The sequence below is a fragment of the Nilaparvata lugens genome, chromosome 2 (assembly GCF_014356525.2).
Source record: "Nilaparvata lugens isolate BPH chromosome 2, ASM1435652v1, whole genome shotgun sequence".
Classification (NCBI taxonomy): Eukaryota; Metazoa; Arthropoda; class Insecta; order Hemiptera; family Delphacidae; genus Nilaparvata; species Nilaparvata lugens.
This window is the reverse complement of record NC_052505.1, coordinates 39534567-39558270: the sequence shown is the minus strand read 5'-3', so window position 1 is coordinate 39558270 and position 23704 is coordinate 39534567. Positions and strand designations below refer to the sequence as shown.

At 31.8% G+C, this 23704-nt stretch overlaps 1 protein-coding gene across 1 annotated transcript in view; it reads right to left on the bottom strand.

Annotated features, from left to right (window-relative positions):
* Nucleotides 1-9815: 9815 nt before the first annotated feature.
* LOC111043518 (headcase protein) overlaps nucleotides 9816-23704 on the bottom strand; it is a 113105-nt gene continuing 99216 nt past the window's right edge. The window contains exon 5 of the mRNA XM_022328494.2: nucleotides 9816-22531. Coding sequence (XP_022184186.2) covers nucleotides 22379-22531 — 153 coding nt within the window. The 3' untranslated portion in view covers nucleotides 9816-22378. The remainder of the gene's footprint in view (nucleotides 22532-23704) is intronic.

The following is a 23704-nucleotide window of genomic DNA, read 5'->3' as shown; positions in this document are numbered from 1 at the left end:
TACAACCAGCCAAATAAGAATATTGATGAGAAAACAACGAATATATTTTCCATAATTGATAAATTTAAGATGGCGGTCATAACTGATAAATTCTTTTATATCGATTTCTATTCAGTTATAGTGAGAGATACCCGGATCGATTCTACCACCAAAGTGTTCATAGATACCCAAAATATAATGCTCCATATATTTATCTCATTTTAATCAATCTTTCCATGATTAATTTAGTTTTAAAAACTTGGAACATACAATCTTCGGGGATGAAATTTCACTTTCCACTCTGTAAATATGTATTCACAGTGAACATAACCTACTATTACTGAGACTGTGTTGTAGAATATTCCCATAGCTTTAAAATGACATCTAGTTGAGGGCTGTAAGTCAATTTTTCACTTCTGGAGCGTTATTGGAAAAGAGAGAAAATTATGGTTTGCAGCCAAAGTTACATTTTTCCCTCCATATTAGGCCTATGCAATTCAATTCAATTCAATTTATTTCCTCAAAAAATCATATACATATCAGTTATACAAAATAACTAATAACAATAATAGTTATACAAAAACAATTCCAGGGAATATATTTCCCCACTTAGACTATAAATCCGTGTGTGGGGAAAGAATTCCTATCTAGAAAAGCCTTAATAAATACAGGATAATCGAAATCATTTCTTGAAAAACTTTTAAATTTTACTTTTTTTTCTAAACAAAAAATGAACTTTAATTAAACAATAACTTCAAATGTAGAAAATAAAATAGGTTAAATCTATTACTGATATAGGTTGGTGCTATAAGGTCGAAAGAGTTAATAGAGCGCTGCATCAAAAACAAGAAACTAAACACAAGCAAGAAGAGAGAGAGAAAAAGAAAAAATAACGAAACACGGAAAAACTAATGGCTTATAACAAAATGAAAAATATCTGTAGACAAATATCCAAGACAAAACCTAGGTGTAGGGTGAATTGACAAGGGCCTCCGAAGCATCCCTACCAATGTTGAATAGCCATTGGACTATTTTTCTTTTGTAAACAGGTACACTGCGCCCCTCAGCCTCCTGGATTGATGTAGGCAAATTTCGGTAGAGGAGGTGCACAATGTGAAATGGGGTGTTATTTGCTGGAGCTAAAGTGGCTCTAGGAGTACCATATCTGAAATTTAATCTATGTCTAGTTTGGTAATTGTGTGGTGATTCAGTAAATATTTCTGCTTTGTAGGATTTGGTAAAGGAGAGGAGGGTTTTTATGTATATTTGTCTGATATTAAGGACATGGAATTCGGAAAAAAGTTGTTCTGTAGGGTATCGCATGGGTTTATTTAAAATTATTTTTATTAGGGTTTTCTGAGTGACAGCAAGAGGCCGCAACAACGCCGCCGAGACTCCACCCCACGCCAACACACCGTATTGAAGCAAAGACCGCACGTAGGAAAAGTAAACAGACCTGCAATGCCCCACAGTCAGCACGCCTGCAAGCTGCGAAAAGGCGAACATAAATTTTCTAAGTTTTTGCCTTACTGTTTGAATGTGCGGGGCCCATGATAATTTATGGTCTATTGTGACCCCCAAATATTTGTAGGTATTAACACGTTCAATTACGCTGCAATCACAGGCGACCACAGTACATCACAGGAATGCAGAGCCAAGCGTCGCGGACCAGGATCACTGTCATGTTTAAAAAATATGGGTAGATGTTTAGTTTTTCCTACATTCAGGGTCAAGGTGTTCTGATCCAGCCAACGCTTGACCCTGATCATATCATCCTCCGCCCGCTCGTAAGCCTCATCCCACGTGCAGCCGGACGACACCACCGCTGTGTCATCAGCAAAAAGGAACAATTTTTCTCTAATTGCTACTTTCTCCAGGTTATTAATATAGATTAGGAACAGAAGCGGCCCCAGTGTACTTCCCTGCACCACTCCATAGTCGATTTCAGTTTTATCACTGTTAATTCCATTTATAGTCACGTATTGCAAACGGTTTTCTAAGTAGCTGATAAACCAATCCGTTGATCTAACACCAATGTATTGTAATTTCCTTATCAACTTTTGTCGATCTATGGAATCAAATGCTTTAGCTAGATCCAGAAAAGTAACCAGGACACGCCTCCCTCCCCCAATTTGTTTGGCAATGTATTTGGTGATTTCAAAGAATGCATGAGATGTGCTTCTATCTTGTCTGAAACCAAACTGTAAATCTGATATTAGTTTTTCTTGTTTGAGGTAGTCAGCAAGTTGTATTTTGACACATTTTTCAAGTATTTTAGATAGAATGCAGAGTAAAGAAATTGGTCTATAGTTAGAAGTTAAGTTATTTTGTCCTGATTTAAAAATTGGTATCACTTTGGCAATCTTGAGTGCATTTGGAAAAATATTTGTATTAATACTAAGGTTAACTATATGCAACAAAGGTGTGATCAAAGCATCGATATTAAATTTTATTAATTTTGAGGGGATATTATCTGATCCTGATGCAGAGTTGCCCTTGATGCACCTTATCACATCAGTGAGCTCAACCCGTGTGACCGGCCGCAGCCAGAACAGAGAGTCAGCGGCGTGGTCGGCATCGTCCACCTCAAGCGGTCCCGCGGGGTTGAGAGTCTCAGCAAGTCGGCGACCAACGGAGGCAAAGTAGTCATTGAAATCATTACTAATTTTATTTATCTCCTCAGGGGTGGGAGGCGCAGTGCCACCGTGCTCTTTAAATGCATCTAGCGGGAATTTGGATTTACCCACAGAGCGCCCTGCCACCTCATTTACTACATTCCAAAACTTCCTAGGGTCCCCATGAGCATCATCTATTTTAGTTTTATAATAATCAAACTTTGCTCGTTTATAATTGATTTTAATGTATTCGGTATCGCTTGTATTTTTCGTTAATTTGTAAATTGTGGGGATTTCTCCTAGCTTCTTTACATAGCTTATCACGGCGACGCATTGAAGACAATAGACTACCCGTGATCCAAGGTTTCAATTTAGAATATTTTGCTTTGTAAACGTGTTCTGATGTATTTCGTTTCAAGTTTCCTAGTATTATATCATTGAAATTTTCCGTGGCAGCATTCACCTCTGTTGCTTCGAGCACTCTTTGCCAGGTTTCGTCTTTTAGTGATTTAGTTATGTTTGGCCAATTTATTTTTTGAAAAGTTTTTGTGACTGGGTTGTTCACTTTTGGTGAGTTACAATTAATATCCAGGCATATTATGAAATGGTCAGTAATCTCTGTTTGTAGAGAGAATGCTGAGCCTGACAATTTGAAAACCGTGTATCTCAATAATCCTTGAAGGTACAGATTTGGAAATGGTATCAATCTCTTTGTCATCATATGTAGAAAGAGGATATCCGTGATGGCAATCTTAAAAATAGTTATCATGAAGAAACAAGATGGCTTCAGAAATTTGTAGATTTTTTCAATACTGCCTGTAAATATGGAAATGTTGATGATACGGGAACTTTTTCCCACAGAATTGTTCAGAATGGAATGGACTATAGAATTGGTTGAATCTGGTTTATATTAGGCCTTTATATAACGTGAGTTACTGAGCTCAATATTGTAAAAGTCTATAAAATGCTGCCGCAATCTTGTTTCTTAATGATGACAAATACTTTTGCGAACTTCATCATAGATATTCTCTCTCTCTACAAGTGATTACAAAGAAATTGATACTATTCTCAGTTCTGTATCTTAAAGGAGTCGTTAGATATACTGTTTTTTTCACTTGTTAGGTTTGGCGTATAGTGAAAAATTCTTGTTTTTCCGCCTCAAGCTGTACTTTTATTTTTCTTCTCGTGCCGCTCCAGGCATCAAAATTTGACCTACAGTCTTCAACTAGACGTCATTTAAAAGTTTATGGAATAGTCTTCAACACTGTACCAATAAAATTCGTGTTTTTCCCACTGCTACGACATTTACAGGGTCTCGATCTCGAATAAAATCAAGTCCACAAAAAATAAGATTCCAAGTTTTATTCCAGTTATATCTCAAATGAGATGCCTAGTTTGAATGAAAAGAATCTCAAATATTGTTATATGATTGATTTGAAACTACCAGATGACGGAATTGATCTGATACCTCAATATCAATAGAATTACAAGCGATTTCTTGAGAATTTACTATTTTTTCCGCCATCTTGTTTTTTCATGATGACAAATTTTTTTCAGATTGCCATCATGGATATTCTCTTTCTACACATGATGACAAAGAGATTGATACCATTTCCAAGTCTGTACCTTCAAGGATTATTGAGATACACGGTTTTCTAATTGTCAGGTTCAGCATAGGCCTATAATATGGAGGGAAAAATGTAACTTTGGCTGCAAATCATACTATTCTCTCTTTTTCCAATGACGCTCCCGAAGTGAAAAATGGACTTGGAGCCCTCACCTAGATGTCAGTTTAAATCTTTGGGAATATTCTACAAAACAGTCTCAATCATAGTAGGTGATGTTTACTGTGAATACATTTAGGGTGAGGTGAAGTGAAAAGTTTAGAATTAAGGTGATGGAGGAGTTGTTGCAGGTTTGTCCTTATTCCAGTGAGGAATAGAATTATGGAATGCAAAGATTGACGACTTAGATTATAATTGACAAATCGGTATACCCCTTTCATGAGTGGTCAGTCGGATTAAAAATGAAAATGAAATGAAATGAGGAGTGGAAACTAAATTAATCATGGAGAGAGTAATTAAAATGAGATTAATATCTAGTACATTATATTTTGGGTAGTTATGAACACTTTGGTGCTAGAATCAATCCGATATCTTTCACTTTAACTGAATAGAAATCGATATAATAGAATTAATTAGTTATGACCGCCATCTTAAATTTATCAATTATGGAAAATATATTCGTTGTTTTCTCATTAATATTCTTATTTGGCTGGTTGTAACAAAGAGATTGAGACTATTTTTAATTATTTATCATGAAGTAGTCGTGAAAAAATTGATTCTATAGTTCAGTTCTAATGATAGTTGTGTGTCTCAGCGGTTAGAATGACATAAAAAAATCATAACTCCAGAACAAAATGTGATAGAAGCTTGAAACAAACGGGAATAGATCATAAATTCAATTTCAAAGAAGTTTTGTTTGGCACTTTATATCCAAAAATTGTCAGTGAAAGTAGTTATTCAGAAAAAAAACCCTTGCGAAAAATTGAATGTTTTTGAAAGAGTTCATTTTTGTAGGTTAAATTCATGTTTTAGGTGAAAGTGTGTTATACCAAACTTGGTAGAATAGTTCATTGTGATTCGCCCATTAAGATTTGAATTGCAGATGGAAAATATTTGTTGGCTGGTATTTTGAATAGAATGAAATACTGTATTTAAAAATATGTAGGCCTATTCATTTTTATCATCTACTAATTTTCTAGTACTTTACATCACATGTCCGGTAACGATAATTTACTGCATGAGTATGATTGTTTCTGCCCAAAACGTAGTTTAGGGCAGAATTAACATACGAATGCGGTAAATATGTTAACATACAAGTTACATACAATTTTTTTTGTCATACTTATCTGAGAAAGAATAATATTGCTGAGAAAGAGAAACCATTACAACCACCTGCTCGATTCCCTGCATTCTATAAACATTACCTAGCCCTTAGCACCCACTTCATAACAGACAGACCCATGGAGCTCAGATTGAATAATAAAGCCCAATATTGAAAGATTTCAGATGAATTCTAATAACATATGAGTTATCATATTAGTTACTCAGATGGTAGGTCTATTGGAACTCAGTGGACAGTGCCTCAGAGAGATATTTTCTAGTCGGTAGAATGAGGCACACACCATTAGGAATTTGAATCTGAAACAATATTTGATTGGAATAAGAAACGTATTCAAATGTTTTCTGATCATGAGATCATGGAGGTAATCTTCTCACTAAAGTCTTCAACAATAAGAAGTTTAAATTGATGTTACCAAATGGTCTTGAGAAAATTCAATTTTATGATTGAATTTAATAATTGAAATGAAAAATCAATTCATTGGATAATATTTGTAAACCTATTTACAAAAGTAATTTCTGATATTTCAGTCAATTCTGGAAATTCATGCGTGAGATAGAGAAAATTATTCCTACCATTTTTCAAGAATAGTTATTTGTATATCTAGAGTGAAAAGTATACTCTATTTTCTCCCTGAGAGGAAGGTTTGAAGCTCAAGGCTGAGCCGAGGGCAACAATTTCCCTCAGGGAGGAAAAGTATTTTTCACTCATGATGTACACAACATTTTTCCTCCACCTACATTTTATAGAAACTTCAAATCAAATAAATAATAATTTAATTACTCACGTTATTGGTGATAATGTTTTCTTTTACAACATAACCTTAAATCTAAAAACTAAAAACCGGTCGTCTGGTTGGCACTGCCGATTGCGCTACAGGAAAAAGTTGTAACATTTATCAGCTGGCCGACTATCAACAATGGCTGACTCCAGTTCGCGCGTTTCAGATTCGAATCCCAGATGAAAAATATTTGTTGGCTGGTATTTTGAATAGAATAAAATATTCAAAAATATGTAGGCCTATTCATTTTTATTGTCTACTAATATCAAGTATGTAATATCATACAAACATATATTTCATGAGTTGATCAAATTTCTGGTTGAGGTATTGAATTCAGTTGGCTCAATGACAGACAACTCTATTATGTTTCCTCATCTGAGTTTCGACCTCCCAACCTAAGTAATTCCAATGTAAGTACTTAAAATAGAGATGCTTCCCTTGTTATTTAAATGGAGTTACCTTTAGTCTCTAGGGAGCTTCTTGCTTTTTAGTCCCACAAGTGCGAAAAGTGACACTTTATCGTTATGTTCCAGGGAGTAAAGTATCTACTTACAGTAGGTGGAGGAAAAATTAATTTTTCTCAAATCCTTATGAGTAACAAACTATTTTTTTCCGAAACAAAGGTGTTTCAGGGCACAGATTTGCTTTTTTAATTGTAATACCTGATTTTATCCTTTATAGCCTACTCAATTCAATCAATGATAAAATAACAGAATATAAGATTTGAGATATTTCCAGATAGTCTAAAACTTGTTTCTCCACTAGTTATTGCTTACACTCATTTGTTAAATGTTCCACCTTGTGATTCATTGTGGATGATTAAGAAATCATAAGTTTTTGGTTTGCCTAATTTTTAAATTTACTGCAATTCCCGTCCTAACTGGCAGACAGATAAAATTATTCCTGTATCTTCCATTGAATTCCGAAGAGAGAAAGAGATCTGATTCATCTCTCCATGAATTTTAAACTTCTTGGAGTAATGACATTATGATTCTCCACAAAAGTGTTAGATTTCCGGAAACCCTGAAATTCAATATAGTTAGTTGAATATTTTGATTTTTACCAACAAAAAATTACTCCGATAGAAATTGTATTCTTCCTTAGGCAATTTTCTCTTCATGTTTCAGGTTTTTCTCTTGAGGTCTAGAATTTTTCTTTCTTCACTTTCTCTAAAAAATTCAGCTACTCTTGTGAAAGACTTTTCTATTGTCCAGTACTCTCTAGGAGACATGTTGCGCGATATTTGTCTCACAAACATGCCTCAGGTTGTCTATGAGACATGTCTATAGACCAATCCTCGTCTATGAGCCGGTTGCGAGACCAAACAATTCCAGGACTAAAGTCCCCTTGCAGAAATGGGAGACTTCATGCAATGTTGGAAATTGTGAAAAATTATCTGTCTCTTCCAAATCTGTATGGACGTGTAGACGCTGGACATCTGATACGTGGTACCTATCTCTGTCTCTAGACGGCTTAAATATAGACTGTGTTCTCTGGATTATAGAGCGTCTTGCAACTTGGTCTCCTAGTATGTAGATCTGCCTTCTACTAGGCTTTACATTGAAAATAAAACAACATATTCTTAATATTCACCTCTACCAAATTTCACGGTACCTGTTTTGAAATATCTCAGAATCTCACTACAGGTTCTTGATATCATGTTACACGAAAGTTGATTGTTTTCTGCTCTTATATTTGGCTTTTCTGATATGTCTCTCAAACGACATCAAATAAGGACGACCATGAGTTTGTATGGATACATCTCATAACACAGCTCATTCTTTTAAGCTCTTCAAGGCGGTCTAAAAGTATGGTTGAAAAATATATGCACAAATTTTTCAGGGTTATTCAACCTCTTTTCCTTTTAACCAATGAGATGGCCTATTTCTGTCTTTAATAACACTGTACTCTCTTTCACGTAGTCTCTCGATGATAAGAAATTATTCCTTGTTTCGAATTTTGTAGCTCTTTTGTATTGGAATTTATTCTTGTGTTTTCTCTCTCCTATTGAAGTATTTGTGTGCTTTCAAAACGTTCACACGTTCTTTTGAAAAAGTGAAAGAATTAGAATAGAACTATTTTATTTGAATACATGACGAAGATGGACAGTAATGTCTACTCTTCCACTTAACTACATAGTTGATGGAATTCTCCACCTTTTCACGGTTAAAGCGAATGTATTATGAATTAGAGAAAATCAAACTTGAGACAACTAAGCTTTAAAAGATTGATTAGTATGCACTCACAAATTCGTTACATAGATTAGTATGGGCCTATAGAAGTTTCTGATAAACAGTAAAACTATAAAAAAGGATCATCTCAGTTTCTTTCTCGTTGGGTGTGACTCTGAATAGCGAGGTCATTCATAAATACCTTCATTGGTGCTGATCAAGGAAGAGTTCTTACCCAACTTAACAATCATTTTAAATCCCCTACTCTGAAATTTCATTATATCCAAAAATAAAGCAACTATAGTCATGTATAAGAAAATTTGCGATTATGTTTGAAAAGCCATTCAAATCATTCTCATTTTTTGGTAAGATAGGTAAAAAAATCAAAATGAGGAGAGGTTGTGGAAAATATATTCTCTCAGATTCCCCATGTCTAATCTGGATAAAATCACCATTTAAAAGTTATTCCCAATTGAAACATCCATTTTTTAATCCTCATAATAACTCAACATAATCAACAGCCTCTGAGAATACAAGATGAAAAGATAAAATGAATCTGATTTCGAATTTTGGGACAGTTCAATCAGGACCTCCTATATACTACCGGACCTGAGCATAGAAAAAATGGCCGCCGTATGTGCTTGGTGGTCTTATAGAAATTCCTACTCAGTAAAAATCACTGATCAGCTGTTAGAGAGCGTCTCAGATTGTCGAAATCTCAGTTCGTCTATTTTCCGTTTAAAATATTAATGCCGGCCACCACCTACGGCGGCCATTTTTTTTTTAATCTTGATTCAATCTTATAGAAGCTTGGTTGTTGTATCCCATTTATCTTCAACTTTTTCCAATTATAAATTCAAGAGCATTCAATCAGATTGAACTAATCAGATGAACTAGTCAAGTATCTGCTACTGCAAATTTATTTGTTCATCACTAATTGAACATTGAGCAATTATTCAAATGAATCAGATTTCCAAAAATGAACCTTACATTTAAAATGAGCTAGAATTGAGTTTGTCTCAAACTCAATGTTCAATAGTTGAGATAAAAAATATATTCAAGCAATATCTAGTTAAAGAATGTTATCTCTTCTTTTCTCAATCATGTAAACATTCAGGAAGAAACATACCGTACCTGTCAAATTTCATGAAAATCTATTGCGCGTTTCGCTTTAAATGCGGAACATATATAATTATGCAAATATATATACAAACATACATAGATATATTAATACATGAAGAGAAATTCAAAACCGTTGACTTGAATCTTGGACCTCACTTCGCTCGGTCAATTATCGATTAGGACTGTTCAAATTACGTTTGTAGCTTATATCTTAAGGATACGGGTAAGTAAAGAATGTACAAGTTTCAAATAATAATGTTTCATTTATTTCTATGATTTTCAACTTGTTTCCAGTTACAGAAATCCTATTATGAATATGGAAAGTTGACACCAAAAGCTCATGTCATGAGAACACTTGAAAATAATACAGTAAGTTTGAAAAAACACTTGAGAAAGAATACATGGGTGCATTACTTGAAAGTATCAAAAAATTGTAAGACTAAACATTCAACGTAAAAAATCAATTATTCTTTTTATTACACAACTGAGTAACGATGATAACACTACATTTATAATTAAAAAGAAACTATTATAATATTGATCACAAACAACATCACCTTACATACTCATAATATTTCCCTCTGGCAGAATTCCTTACGTTTAACAATCAATGATATTGTATACACTAATAGTCCTATATTATTTTGAATTCTACATTCATAAAAGCATACTCCATTCAGTTAAAATTTCAATCTTACCGGACTGTCTGTGGGTCTAATTTTTATTAATTGAAAAAATAATGCAGTTTAGGCTTCTGTATACTCATGATGATAGTTGAAATACAGTGGAAATGAATAGGCAATTTGAGCATAGTATTGGAATTGAGGTATAATAAAATATGACTGAGAAATTGTGTTCCAATGCACAATCCACAAGGTACAATCAAAGCTCAACACTGGAAAGCTGTATTTAGGTTATCCGATTTTTCCATCTAAGTTATGAATGTTATGAAATTTGAATATTCATCATAAATCAGTGCTGCATTTTTAAAGAAAAGGCAAGGGTAGTTGGAATGGATATTAGATTGTTTTCTGAAAATCACAAGAGAAATAACAGAATAATTGAAATTCAATTTATCCTGCTAAAAGTCATTCTAACAATAAATACAAATTCAACTTATATTAACAAGAAAAAGATATGATAGATAATGACTTTGTATCATTCTCATCATCACCGGGTAATGTTTTTCTATTTTTTTAAATTTCTGACTTATTAATGGAAAAATTATTTAGAAGCTTAATTTACACTGGACTTATTTATTTGCGAACACAACACGAATAAAGTAATGTAAGTACATGACTATCATCCACTACATCTTGCATGGAATTCATTGAAAACTGATTGATTAGGATACGATAGACAGGTTGAACACTCGATCGATGATCACTATCATACTCCAATCAAACTAATTTGGCAAATATGAGTCGTTGCAACTTTTTATAAATTAAACTATTTATTCAACCTACAATAGAAACCATCAATATTAAATTTACATAAAAATTCACTAGTTTGCAAAGATAAATACATGGACAATAAACATGATCATAACAGTTATCCATTGTTCTGAGGTACAGAGAAAACGTGCTAACTGTTGCGTTTATTACAGCTATATAAAATTTTTCTATAGATCGATTAAAACAATATTTTTACACATACATTTGTACTATATTATTAAGAGGTAGGAGAAATTATCGAACCTAAAATATAAAGATTCCTTTATTTTTATTATAAAATACAATACTCCATTTGACCAAACTATGCTTTCACGAAAATTGGCTAATTTATTTACAAAAAATAAAAAAATATTTATAAATGGAAATTATTCTGAATTAATATTGTGATTCATCAGGAACAGAATTGATGATATTCCACTTGATTCAAACTGAAATAGATTACCACATCAACAATTGAATAAAGTATCTGAGCTCCAAAACATAATTCTTATATATTAGACACTTCAACATACAAGAAATTTAAATTTTCTTGGTTATTGTACGATGTAGGTTGCAATTGTACTATTTTCCTGCATTAACAATAATTTGTAATGTGATTATGAAAAATCGAGTATAAAAATGTCAAGGGATTGGAATGAAACATAAATTGACTATAATTGTTACAATCAATGAACTAACATTTTTTCCATTTTCATATAATAAGACATCTGAAAGCATTCTTCAAAACTGAAATTTATCTGCTAGAAAATGATAATTAATTAATACGCTAATAAACGAACATTATTAATTTGTACTTCATGTAAGTATTGCTAGTTTGAGTCAATTGCATAGATACAATTATTTAACAAATATAAATCCACGGATACAACAGATGAATGGCGATTAGAGAACGAATGTCAATTCACTATAGGAAAAAACAGGAGAATAAAACTTCAAAACAAGGCATTAAAAATAAAATCAGTGATGAATAATACTTGCATTTTTAAAACCGCATTTATTATGAAAAGTTACAATTTCAATACGGTAGTCATATAGTGATCAGTTTACCGAAAATTTTATGAAAATAATAGTATTGTTTTTGAGAATGATAGAGTTTGTAAAACTGTTTTTTCTCTCCATCAATTTAATTAGCCAATAAGAAAATTATTAAGAAATATAAGAAAAGTCAAGATTTTTCAAAAGAGAGATTCAATTCTAATATCTTTTATCATTCATTATTGCTGAATACAGTGATGTTATTAATCAATATTATATTATCATAAACATTATTAACTTTTCCGTTTCAATATCATGAAAAAATCATAGAATTAGAGGGACAAACAGAATTTTTAATAGTCAGTTTGTACTAGGTCATATTTCTCAATATTGAAAATTGAAAAAAATCAAGATAATTGCAAAAAAATGAATGACAGTGTTCAAATCAATAATCTTTTTTCATTATTTTCAAAAATGAATTTCTCTAGAGTTTTATTTGATTTACTGTACCGTATTTAAAAGATCATTTGAATAATTTATCATTAGACCAAGAGTTAATATAATTCTGCGGGAATGATCACGTATATAAACTATCGAGGTAGTCTCTGACACTGAGAATGTTTTTTATCGAATAATAGTGAATTTTCGAGGTAGCACAAATATTAATAAATTGAGATTTATCGTCGTAATTCCTTAATAATCGAGAATCTGTAATACTTAACAAATTTTTATTCGCTTCAATATTGATTTGTACCATATTGTTATACATCCGAGGTAGGGTCTACAATAAACAATAAATATTTTCAATCATCCTTAGCGTGTACTTCAATGTAATATTTTTAGAATTTCTATCCAGCATGCCATTAAAGACCATTGAAGACCATTGATGGTTCAAAAAGCTGCATTGATATTTTCTAAATGAAATCCTATCAATCCATCAATTGCAACCCATAGCCTTCAACGTTGAGAAATGGGACACAACATTGAAAGTTTTTGTTGATAATAATTTATTTCAACCCGTATATCTAAGTATAGAGCAAATGATTTTCGATAAGTTTTCTCAAGCTGTGCATTTATCTACCTTGCTGCAAACACCAAAGCCCTATTTGAACTCATTTTAAGTTTGATATTGAATTATTGTGATGGTACCGTATTATTCCTATTTTATATCCTGTCACCATAATCATTACATGTTATAATTACAATCAATTTTTATTTCAAGATAATTTATTCTATGATATTTAACCAAATATTTTTAAATCGTCAGATTAATATTAACTAGCCTCCGAATTGTTAACTACAAGCACTAAAAATTGTACATTTGTCATAGGATTTTTTCTGATACACCAAATTTGTAATATTCATATCAGTAGTATATTGAATAATATTTATGCGAGTATTAAATAAATTTTATTATATTGAACATTCAACAATAATCTTTTCAAATAAACTTTACGATTTCAATATTTCTGTTAATGGATGGTGCACATGTTATTTTGTACTGTCTTAAATCTCTCCCTAAAATATTTATGTCCAGTATATTATGGGAAGCAAGAAAGCTAGAATCATTTTTACAAATTGGAGTATCCATGTTTTCGAATAATACCATACAGATGAATATATATTTTTCTTTACTTTGAATATAACATCTTTATTCTACATATACATTTATACCATCGTAGTCAAACAATCCTAAAAAGTTTGTCATTCACGCACAGAGGGTTCCGATTGGAAAGGGTACATTAATAACATTCAATAACACTGAGTGTAGGTAGTAATGATAGTTATCCATACAAGCTTGGAAATCAATTTCCAAATGTAACTACTTACTCATCAATCAACAAAATCCAAGCATTATTTACACACACATCAACCATTTTCATTCATGCATAGCAAAATAATGCTTATCGCCTAAAGATAAGTTCAAGTGTAAATCAAAGATTTAATCCAAGTGTAGATCAATGGAAGATTCCCAAACAACAAGTTTGTAGCATCAACAGAAAATTGCGCATATGAATAATATGCTAGATCTCCATTGAACTGGAACGCTGAATATTTCATGATTGAATAATGTCAAGAGAACTCATGTAAATTATAGCTTTATACATAGCTTTATACATCCATAACGATTATAATACACATACTTGGAATTTAGACTGTTATCAGTTTCTTATAATGATTATTGAAATTCAAAAAACTGCATCTGGGATGCAAACAGAAATACTTCCTGTATTATCATTAGTAAGTTACAGTTAAAAAAAATACGGGATGAACGATATAGGCTAATGACTTATTGCTGGTTACACTAGTAGGTATTATATTCATATAGATACGGTACTATTCAAAGATAATAAGATTGATAGAAGTAGGTTGAAGAATAGACGTTATGGGGGGTACATTTGAAACTACTGGCCTTTTATAATGATATATATTATCATGAATAAGAAATAATAATTATTATTGTATATGATTTCTCACATCATATATTATGTATAAAGCATTTGTCCAATATTTCTCTGTAAACATCAATACTGTAACAATTATTATTATTTCAAATATTTCTGAGTTAACACTAATGCTGTAACAATCATTACAACCATATACAATATTAATAGGTACGATAAGAATAGGTAGAAAATATTAAGCTAGATTATTACATGCAAAAGTAAAACATCTATGCCACAACATCAAGAGAAGATTGAGGGTTCTGTAGAAATATAACATTATTAAAATACTTTCTGGCAATAAAAATAAGTTTGTTTACGAATTTCGAAAAGTTTTTAAACATCAAAAGTTAAATAGCTTATCAATTTATTTTTATATATCATCAACTTCACATTTATCATCAAAAACGTATAACCTTTCAAACGACTTTACTCCATTATTCATTAATTCAATAGAAAATTTTTATAAATCTCATTTGAAAAAGTTAGAAAATCTTACTTTAATTTCCATTTTAGTTTGAAAAATCTAGTCTCGCACTCTTGAATAATATTCAGCGGAACACTTGATGGTTCAGTATAAAAATACCCTGATATCATTTTTAGTATTGAAGCATTGTGGTTTTATTTATTTGTGCATTTGACATAGATTCGCGATGTTGTGTTCGGGTGACTTATAGTATTCCTGATATTAATCTCTCATTTAATACATGGAATACTTGAGATATTTTTCAAACTCATATCTGACTTCAGAGAAATACACTCCACATAGGTGTTTATTGAGACAAATTAGATTTAAAACTGTAGCCAACAATGATATATTTCGGTGTAGGCCTTCAATCACAAAAATACAAAAACGCCAGAGGCATATTATATATTATATTCGGGGTTAGTAATTGGTTGTTGCTTATCTTTAATCTCAATATATCGCCTATCAAGCAAAATTGGCTAACCTATATGGGATCAATTTATAATATCCATTATCATCCAATGAATAAATAATTATTGAGTAATATAAAAACACCGAAAATGGAGTATTCTGATGATATTTAGACTTTAGTTTTGTTCTATTTAGTCATTATGTGTTTTAAAGGTAATCCTTTGAAGAGAAATGAAATATTACAATCAAAAATTGGTTTATAGAAAACTGTATAATGAGGATAAAATTCACTTGAACTTGTTTATCCCGAAAATAAATGATTTTGTGGATTAAGTTATAAACTTATTTCATTTGAATGTCAATTGTCAAGCTATATTGAAATTTTATGATGGTCGATAAATTTTTCTCATGGGCTTCTGGTAATTAGATTAGAATTGGATCTATCTATCCGAGATGGATTCTCGATATCCTCATAAATGGAATAGATATTCTTTAAATTGACACTTTGTAGGGAAATGAAGAGTGATTACCATATCATTTTGGGGCATAGGATAATCTGATGAGAAAAATTTGAATTCTTCGAAGTCTTTATTTCTCACATTTTCAAATATGGAGCATACCTTTAAAAATCCTTACACTTGGGACATTTATTTTTGTCCTGTAGAAGCTTATGATGTAGGCTACTATACCATACTGTGATTGAGCGTTTGAGATCTATTAGTTATTTTGATGTAGATGTTTCATTAATTATTTCTATTTTGGATCAAAGATATAATTATTCCAGAGTTAATCATTGCTTTGAATCTTCAATTTCAATTTTTGATAAGAATTAATAAAGTTACCCAATAAATAAATATTTTATGGATAATATTCGAACAAAAAAATCCAACATATTTGATTCACTGAGAGAAAATATTTATTCTTATAGCATATAATATTTAGTGATAGTTTATGGCTTAATTAGGCCTATAGTGGAACCTTGCACAATATTAGAATCTACCGTAGATATTTTTTACCATAAATATATCAATTTTATTATTAGGGAGAGGCATGAGTAGATATTCTTAATTACAACACTGTTCCCAACTTGGAACATACAAGATCACATTATCAGACAGCAATATTATCTACATGATAGAGACATTGGCATTAATCGATTGAATAAGTAATCTGGTTGTTTTGAACTGATCTCAAAGGAGCATAATCATCAATAACAAATCTGAGTCAATAATTTCATCTAGAGTGGGGAAAATTATTATTATAATACAATAAACAATTTATTCCAACACATGAGTTGCACACGGAAATCACTAACTTAGTTACCTACCTACTTAATAATTCTGTTGAATGTTCTAAAATTGAAAAGATATTAACTTAAGAATCTAAGAACTTTGAACTAAGAATCACTTGATATACAAGTTTGTGAAGGGAACTTCATGTATAATAGTGTTGTCAGTTAAGAAATTGGGAAAAAATTGTGAGAAGATAATGCATAATCATGTGATAAATAATATAATATTCCTCATCATTTTATGATTACCGTAGGCTACGTGTTTTTTATTATTCATCAATGAATACATGAAGTAATATGACAGAATGTGTTGTAATAATGTAATGAAATAATTTTGCCGTTCGAAGCTCAATTGACTCAGATATGTAATTTTTAAGATATAACTTCAATATAATGGAACTGATATGAGGAATTAATGCAAGTATAGTTCAATTCAGGTTATTAGAAAAATATTTGATGAAAGAAAAAATAAATCATGAACTTACTGTTGCACTTGCAGCATCATTTTTCCGATTCAAACCCGTTATTGTGAGCGAAATTCCACTCACTCCAAAAGGGATTAACCAAAATATTAGTATTCCAGAATAATCGTAGTTTATATTTTATTGGTTCCAATTACCACGATTGGTCCACTGTACCAGCAGCGATTTACAATGGATTCGTTCATTCAACTGATATCCATCTTTCATCGTATTCTCTCTTATTTTTTAAATTTATTGTTGGAACATTCCAACTAAAAGTGAGTATCACTCCCATTCAAACATACTTTGTGCTCTGTAGCAGCACTTATTTTACATCGACAAAAATATAACTGTGTCTTATAGATTACAATTAATTCCCATTGAAAAATGCATAATGTTTCAAAACCAGTTGACCATTTCTAATGAAAAACATAAATTTACAATAATTTTAACAAGTTGGATGTAGGGAATTTGTTAACTCAAATGGTTAAATGAAATCGACATTTTATTACGACCTGTGAAAAAATCAAGCTATAAAAATGATCTTTCTTAACTGATTTGAAGATTCTGGGATCAGAATCATTGAACATGAATTTGAATAAAAATAATATTGATCAGGCCTAACCAATAAGGTAATTTACTAGTTTGATTGAAACAGAATTACTTTATTTTTCGTCTCTATTTCCTTCGACAATATTTTCTGTCAATCAAAATGAAAAATGTATCTAGGAACAATATTATTTTCGTTGAGATTTTGAACAATCAATATTTGAACTGATAAAGGAATAATCATAATTAATGTGAAAATTTCAAATGAGAAAAATATTGGGTGGGTGATTTTCATTACAGTAAATATAAGAGTTGATACCTAATACACCCTACATCAAATTAAACTTCACCTTAATAATAGGGGTAAGCACCAATATATCTATTAAATACTAAGCTCATAGAATTGGTTATATAAATTTCATAAAAATACCCTAATAAGATTAGAAAAGGACATTTTTGATAATAACTATGTACAAGAATAGGGGATCAAAAAATCCTAAAAGGTAGGTCAATAGTCAATCGAAAAGTGGAATAAGAATTCAATGATAGAAAGATTACTTTACAAATTGGATGATATTCAAGTTTACCTTAATACTATAAAAAGATCGAAGCAAACCTATTTTCCTAATTTTCAAAGAAAATGGGTTATATCCATAGTACAATGGTATAATGAATATATTATTGTTGAATTTCAATATGTACAAATAAAATACAACTATAAACCGGATTTGTAGAACTGGGTATCGATCTCTATTGGAACAAAAAAGGATGTTTTGAGTATCAGATTCAATAATATCTTCTTGAAACAGCAAATCATGGAAATTTTAATCAAACTCAGAAGAATAGTTGATGAAGTATTGTCTCAAGTTATATTGAATTTACTTTCTTATAATATTCTAACAAGATCAAATTTGAATATGAATAGAATGACTGACTACCATTTTACAAGAACGTTCAAACCGGATGATCCCTACATGATACCTGAGCGAGTTTTAATCATAGCATTCATAAAAGTGGAAAGCGATGAGCATGTGATGAAAGGGAGGAGCATGCATGGCATGTTTATTAATGCACGTCATACACTAGGCTAATACTGGACAATTTTTAAAGCTTATAGATCTTATTTATATAAATATTACTGGTTATCAAATAATTATGCAAGAGAAGTACAGAAACATTTTTGTGAAATAAAGTAGGCTAAGTGAAGGGAACAACTATTTTCTACTAAGCATTGAATTTGAATTTTGTGAATGAAATGTTGAATTTGTGACCCTTTTTTAAACAAGCAAATTAGTAAAAGAGTAAAAATGAAAGAATACAAAACGTATTATGAGAACAGTTTTTAGTCCCTTCAAAATCGATTTGAGTATCACCAAAAATGCAAAACACTTTTTCTCCAATAAAAGTTTAAATTGACTCAAATCTTTCTTGTGGTTATAACACTGAACTGATCAATCATATTAGGAATGAGGACGAATTCTTGTCAAATTGCTAATTGAGAAAAATAATATTTTTTTGATTATTCTTCAATTAAAAGCTCAAAATTGATTTGAGTAACACCAATTTGGAAAAGCACTTCTCTCCTATGAAGTTTTACTACAGACTCAAATCTCTCTTGTGAATTTAAATTTGGAATATCAAAAATCACCAAAAAATATCGAAGATATTTTATTATAGAAACGCATAATTAAAAATCATGACAAAATATATATTAACAGAATATTATTAATGTAATGTAAAGTATTAATAATGTGATACGATTATCTTTGATCTATACTAGATAATGATTTATAGAAATCGAACAATAATTTGAACAAAATATTTGAAAAAATAAATGAGCACAAATCAGAATAATAAAATAAGAAAAATGTGGAAAAAGGTCACAATACGGGTGATTTTCTTACTGGATGTACTGTAGGCCTACGTATTATTTATTATCTCAACTAAAATATTCAAAGTATACAATTGATGTTAGTTTCAATGCATATAGTAAGTGCTTAACTTGTGAAAATAGAAGTCCAAGAAATTAGAAGTACGAAGAAGGAGGGGGAAACCTATGAGGGTGGGGTCCAGGGTTCCCCCGCCCCGGAGAAAAAAATGAAATTTCAACTCCTCAAAACTCGTTTTTAAAGTGATTTTAAAATTGTAAAGCTTTTAGTTGTGTATTTTTCCATATTTTTCAATAAAAAATGAAATTATATTCACTTTATAGGAGTAGCGAGTAAGTTTAAAAATAGCGACTTCTTGAGAAAAATCGTTAACAAAATAATTGATATTGCTCTCGTTATTACGAGGTTCGTTAGCATAAATTTCGGCATTATTTTTCGATCTTTCTCACTCACTCACTCACTCCCTTTCCTTCTCAGAGGTAACAGTACGGGTTACCGGTGCGTACCGTCACAAATTAAGCCCTGCCTGTATTGTAATTTTATCAATACCTAAGTTTTCAAATTTTTAATCAGACTTTTTTAATCATGAGTAAAAGAGAGTAAACCAATATTTCACGAGAAGATGTTGGATTACTTTCATAGAAACATTCAAATTCCATCTCAAGCTATGCAAAACCTGCTCGATCATTCTTCTCTCATTAAAATGGTGTGTTGAAACAGTAATAACGTTTTTTCGAGGACAGCCCTTTCCAATACCGATATCAAAAATTCCATCGTTTTCCAAAATGGAGAAGTTGTATCGTATAGTAGTAGATAGTTTGCTTCAGAGTATTTATTGTGATTACTTAAATTCAAATGTTTATCTGATTTATATTTACATCTAATAGAACCTTTTTTCACGTTCATGCCTCTCATTTTTATAAATCAATACAATATAGACTTTACTATGGATTATTCATTTCTAGTCACTAAGTTTATTTAATCATGGTAAAAGCAAAATCAAGTCTGTACATACGGAACATCAATTTTTATTCAGCCTCACTTAGAATTGAGTAGTTTTCAGTCGCTGATTCTTGAAAATTACAGGCCGTTGATGATAATATAAATTCATCATACATATACAAAGTGTGTTATTTTTCTCTAATGGATGAATTCAATGATAGGGTTTACTGATACTGATCAGTCAATGTTTAGGTAGGTAGTCCATTGAGCAGTTACAGTGAGTTGCGTATTTAAAAAAACAGTCGGTAGAATAGGTACTTCAAACTAGATTAAGTTTGATTCGTTTTTCAAGTACCTACTTGGAACCAGATTATCAATACAACCGGAAATTTACATAAAACTGGTTAGGACTGGTTAGGATATGAACACCAATAAGTATCAACATCAAACTAAGAATATCAACAAACATCAAGAAACTTACAATGATAATATTATCGGAAGTTGAATTCACATACATATCGATAAACGCATGCTGATTATACATGAATACGCATTCAGATACAAAAGATGAAAATTCACATGCATTCCGTGAGTAATCATTATTAAAATATCTATATATACTGTAGTTAACATCAACTTGATAAATTCATGCCAGGAATATCAGTAGGCCTGAAATTATGCATCTGCGTTGTAGCTGTTCATTGGATTAGTTTTGAGTGTGTTGTTTTTCGAATTTCTTCGATAAATGAATTTTTTGAATAATCTTCTGGAGAGATGTTGATGAATTTCCATATTCATCGAGAACGTCAATAGAACGCTATATAGAAATCAATGACTTTGTAGAAATTAATAAATTATTCAAATTGAATTTTGAAATTTTAAATAATTATATTCTGATCAATTTCCTCCTATGAATCTGAGTGTTATAGATTTACTCGGAGATCCAGCACCTTAAGCAGCTCTGGGGAATCTCAACAGGTTATTAGAGGATTTGTGAGATTGAAAAAACATATAACTATTGCACAATGATCATCCTGTATCCACAACAGCTACAACTGAAAATGCACATTTTTTCATTATTACTGTATACATATACTGTATAATTATAACAACTATATACTATTATACATAAAATACCACAATGCATTCCAAATTCGAAAATGGATGCGAAACTCATCATAATCAAGTAGAGTATTTTGAAATTGACAAGCACATGCATTAAAACCATCACACACTTGAAAAATCACATTCATTATTTTTGAAATTCCATTCTCTCTTCTAGGATAGTTTGGAAAAGGTTATTCACATTCATCACACTTAAAATCTATTCACTTCCTATATCGAACCACCTACTTAACGACACTTGTACAATATCCTAAATTCTAAAAACATCCGTCTTTGAACACGTTAACCTAGTGAATAGCACTGTAGTGTGTTGTGGAAAACCAAGTTTGTTCCAATGTACAGTTGGGAAAAATCAACTAAAATTTCACTAAACTCGTAACAATAGTTATTATCGAACAAATTTTGAATCACGTTGAGAAACAATAATAACTATAGGTTGAATTCGAAACCTATAAACAATATTTATACAAATTTACTAAATTAAAAACAACAAATAAAATATCTTACAATAGTGTGCAGCGCACAGAGGGTGAGCGAGAAGGTGCTCAGTAGAAGGTGGGGGAGGCCAAACTCATTCAGGTGGGGTTGTTTAGATTAGAGTCCGAACTCACTCAGTTGGAACTCGATGAGTTCGGGTTGAGAAGAGAGTTGGAGCTCAGAAGATGCCGAGCTCGCTGATGCTGGCAGCAATGTCGAATATGGAGGAGGAGGAGCAGGTCTGCTGCTGCTGGCTTTGCCACGAGTCGCGCAGAAACTTCTCGACGACTGAGACGCGCCTAGTCTCTGCGCGCGCCGGATGTTAGGGCCACTCCCGCGAGTAGCACGCCGCCAGCGGCTTCACGAAGTGGAAGTCCTGCACGGAGCAGCGCGGGCACGCCACGCGGTGGCTGTAGTCGCTGAAGAAGTTCAGCCTCTGGTGCGGCATCAGCAGTGCTGTCTGGCAACTGGTGCACTGCAACACACAAACAACAACGCATGCTCAATGCTTTGCACGTTTCGACTTTTCACGTTCATATCATACCTTTCTAGCATAGAGGAATCATACTCTTCACATGTTATAGAACAGTGCTTGTTTCCATTTTTGCAGGATTTCAAATTTAATGTAAAGGCTCTGACTTGAAAAGGGAGAAGAAAATGCAGTATCCACTAAACTGCATGGTGTGAACGGAGTAAATCATCTGGCAACATCGTTTCCCTTGTAAATCTGCACATTATGAATCTAGGAATAATTGGAGGAACACATAATTGTATAATTGTTAACTATGATCATGCCATGGATATAAGTAGGTTTTTGCGGCCAATTCTATCACAGATGGTTGCATTTGATACTATGGAAATCACCTATCCTACTCTATCCTCTCCTATCCTCACCTCTGTGAGGAAACTGAGAAGCAGTTTTGGAGTCATATCAATGCATGAATAAAAAAGGAGAGGGGTTATTTTTATCTGACGTTTTATATGAAATTGAGAAGTTATTAAACTATTAAGAATTTCAATTATCAACAGGAAGTATGGCAAAGACAGAAGTTTACCCTAAGAGACGTTATGCAGGGAACGAACACCAATGAGAGAGAATACTTTCAAGTGCTCAGTGGTTTCTAAGTGGTTGTTAGAAAAAGCATAACCATTTTAAAATGATTATGATTGATTACATGAGAATTAAGAAAAATTGACAATTTTTTGAATTCTAGATTCTATGGTGAACTCGGGTTGATAGAATTGGCTAACTCGGAACTCGCTGACTCCATGTTTAACTGCCGTATGAATCAAAACTGCTCTGATCGGTGTAGTATTGATTCATAATTATGGCAGTTCACCATGGAGTCAGCGAGTTTCGAGTTAGCCAATTCTATCAACCCATGAACTCGAATTGCATACCTCTTATAATCCTTAAATAATACAATGGATATATGCAAAACTATATAAGATGGAGATGCAGAAGATTGAATTATCATATTAAATATAATGCAGAAAAGAAGCTTCTACAGAAAAAGCAAACTCATTCAGTAAGCCATGATATGGATTTATTTCTCTTGGAATCTTTCATTTGAAGAGCTCTATGGTCATTAATAACAATCAAATGAAGGAAGTTCAGTCTTTAAGATGATGATTAAAGAAGAAGAAT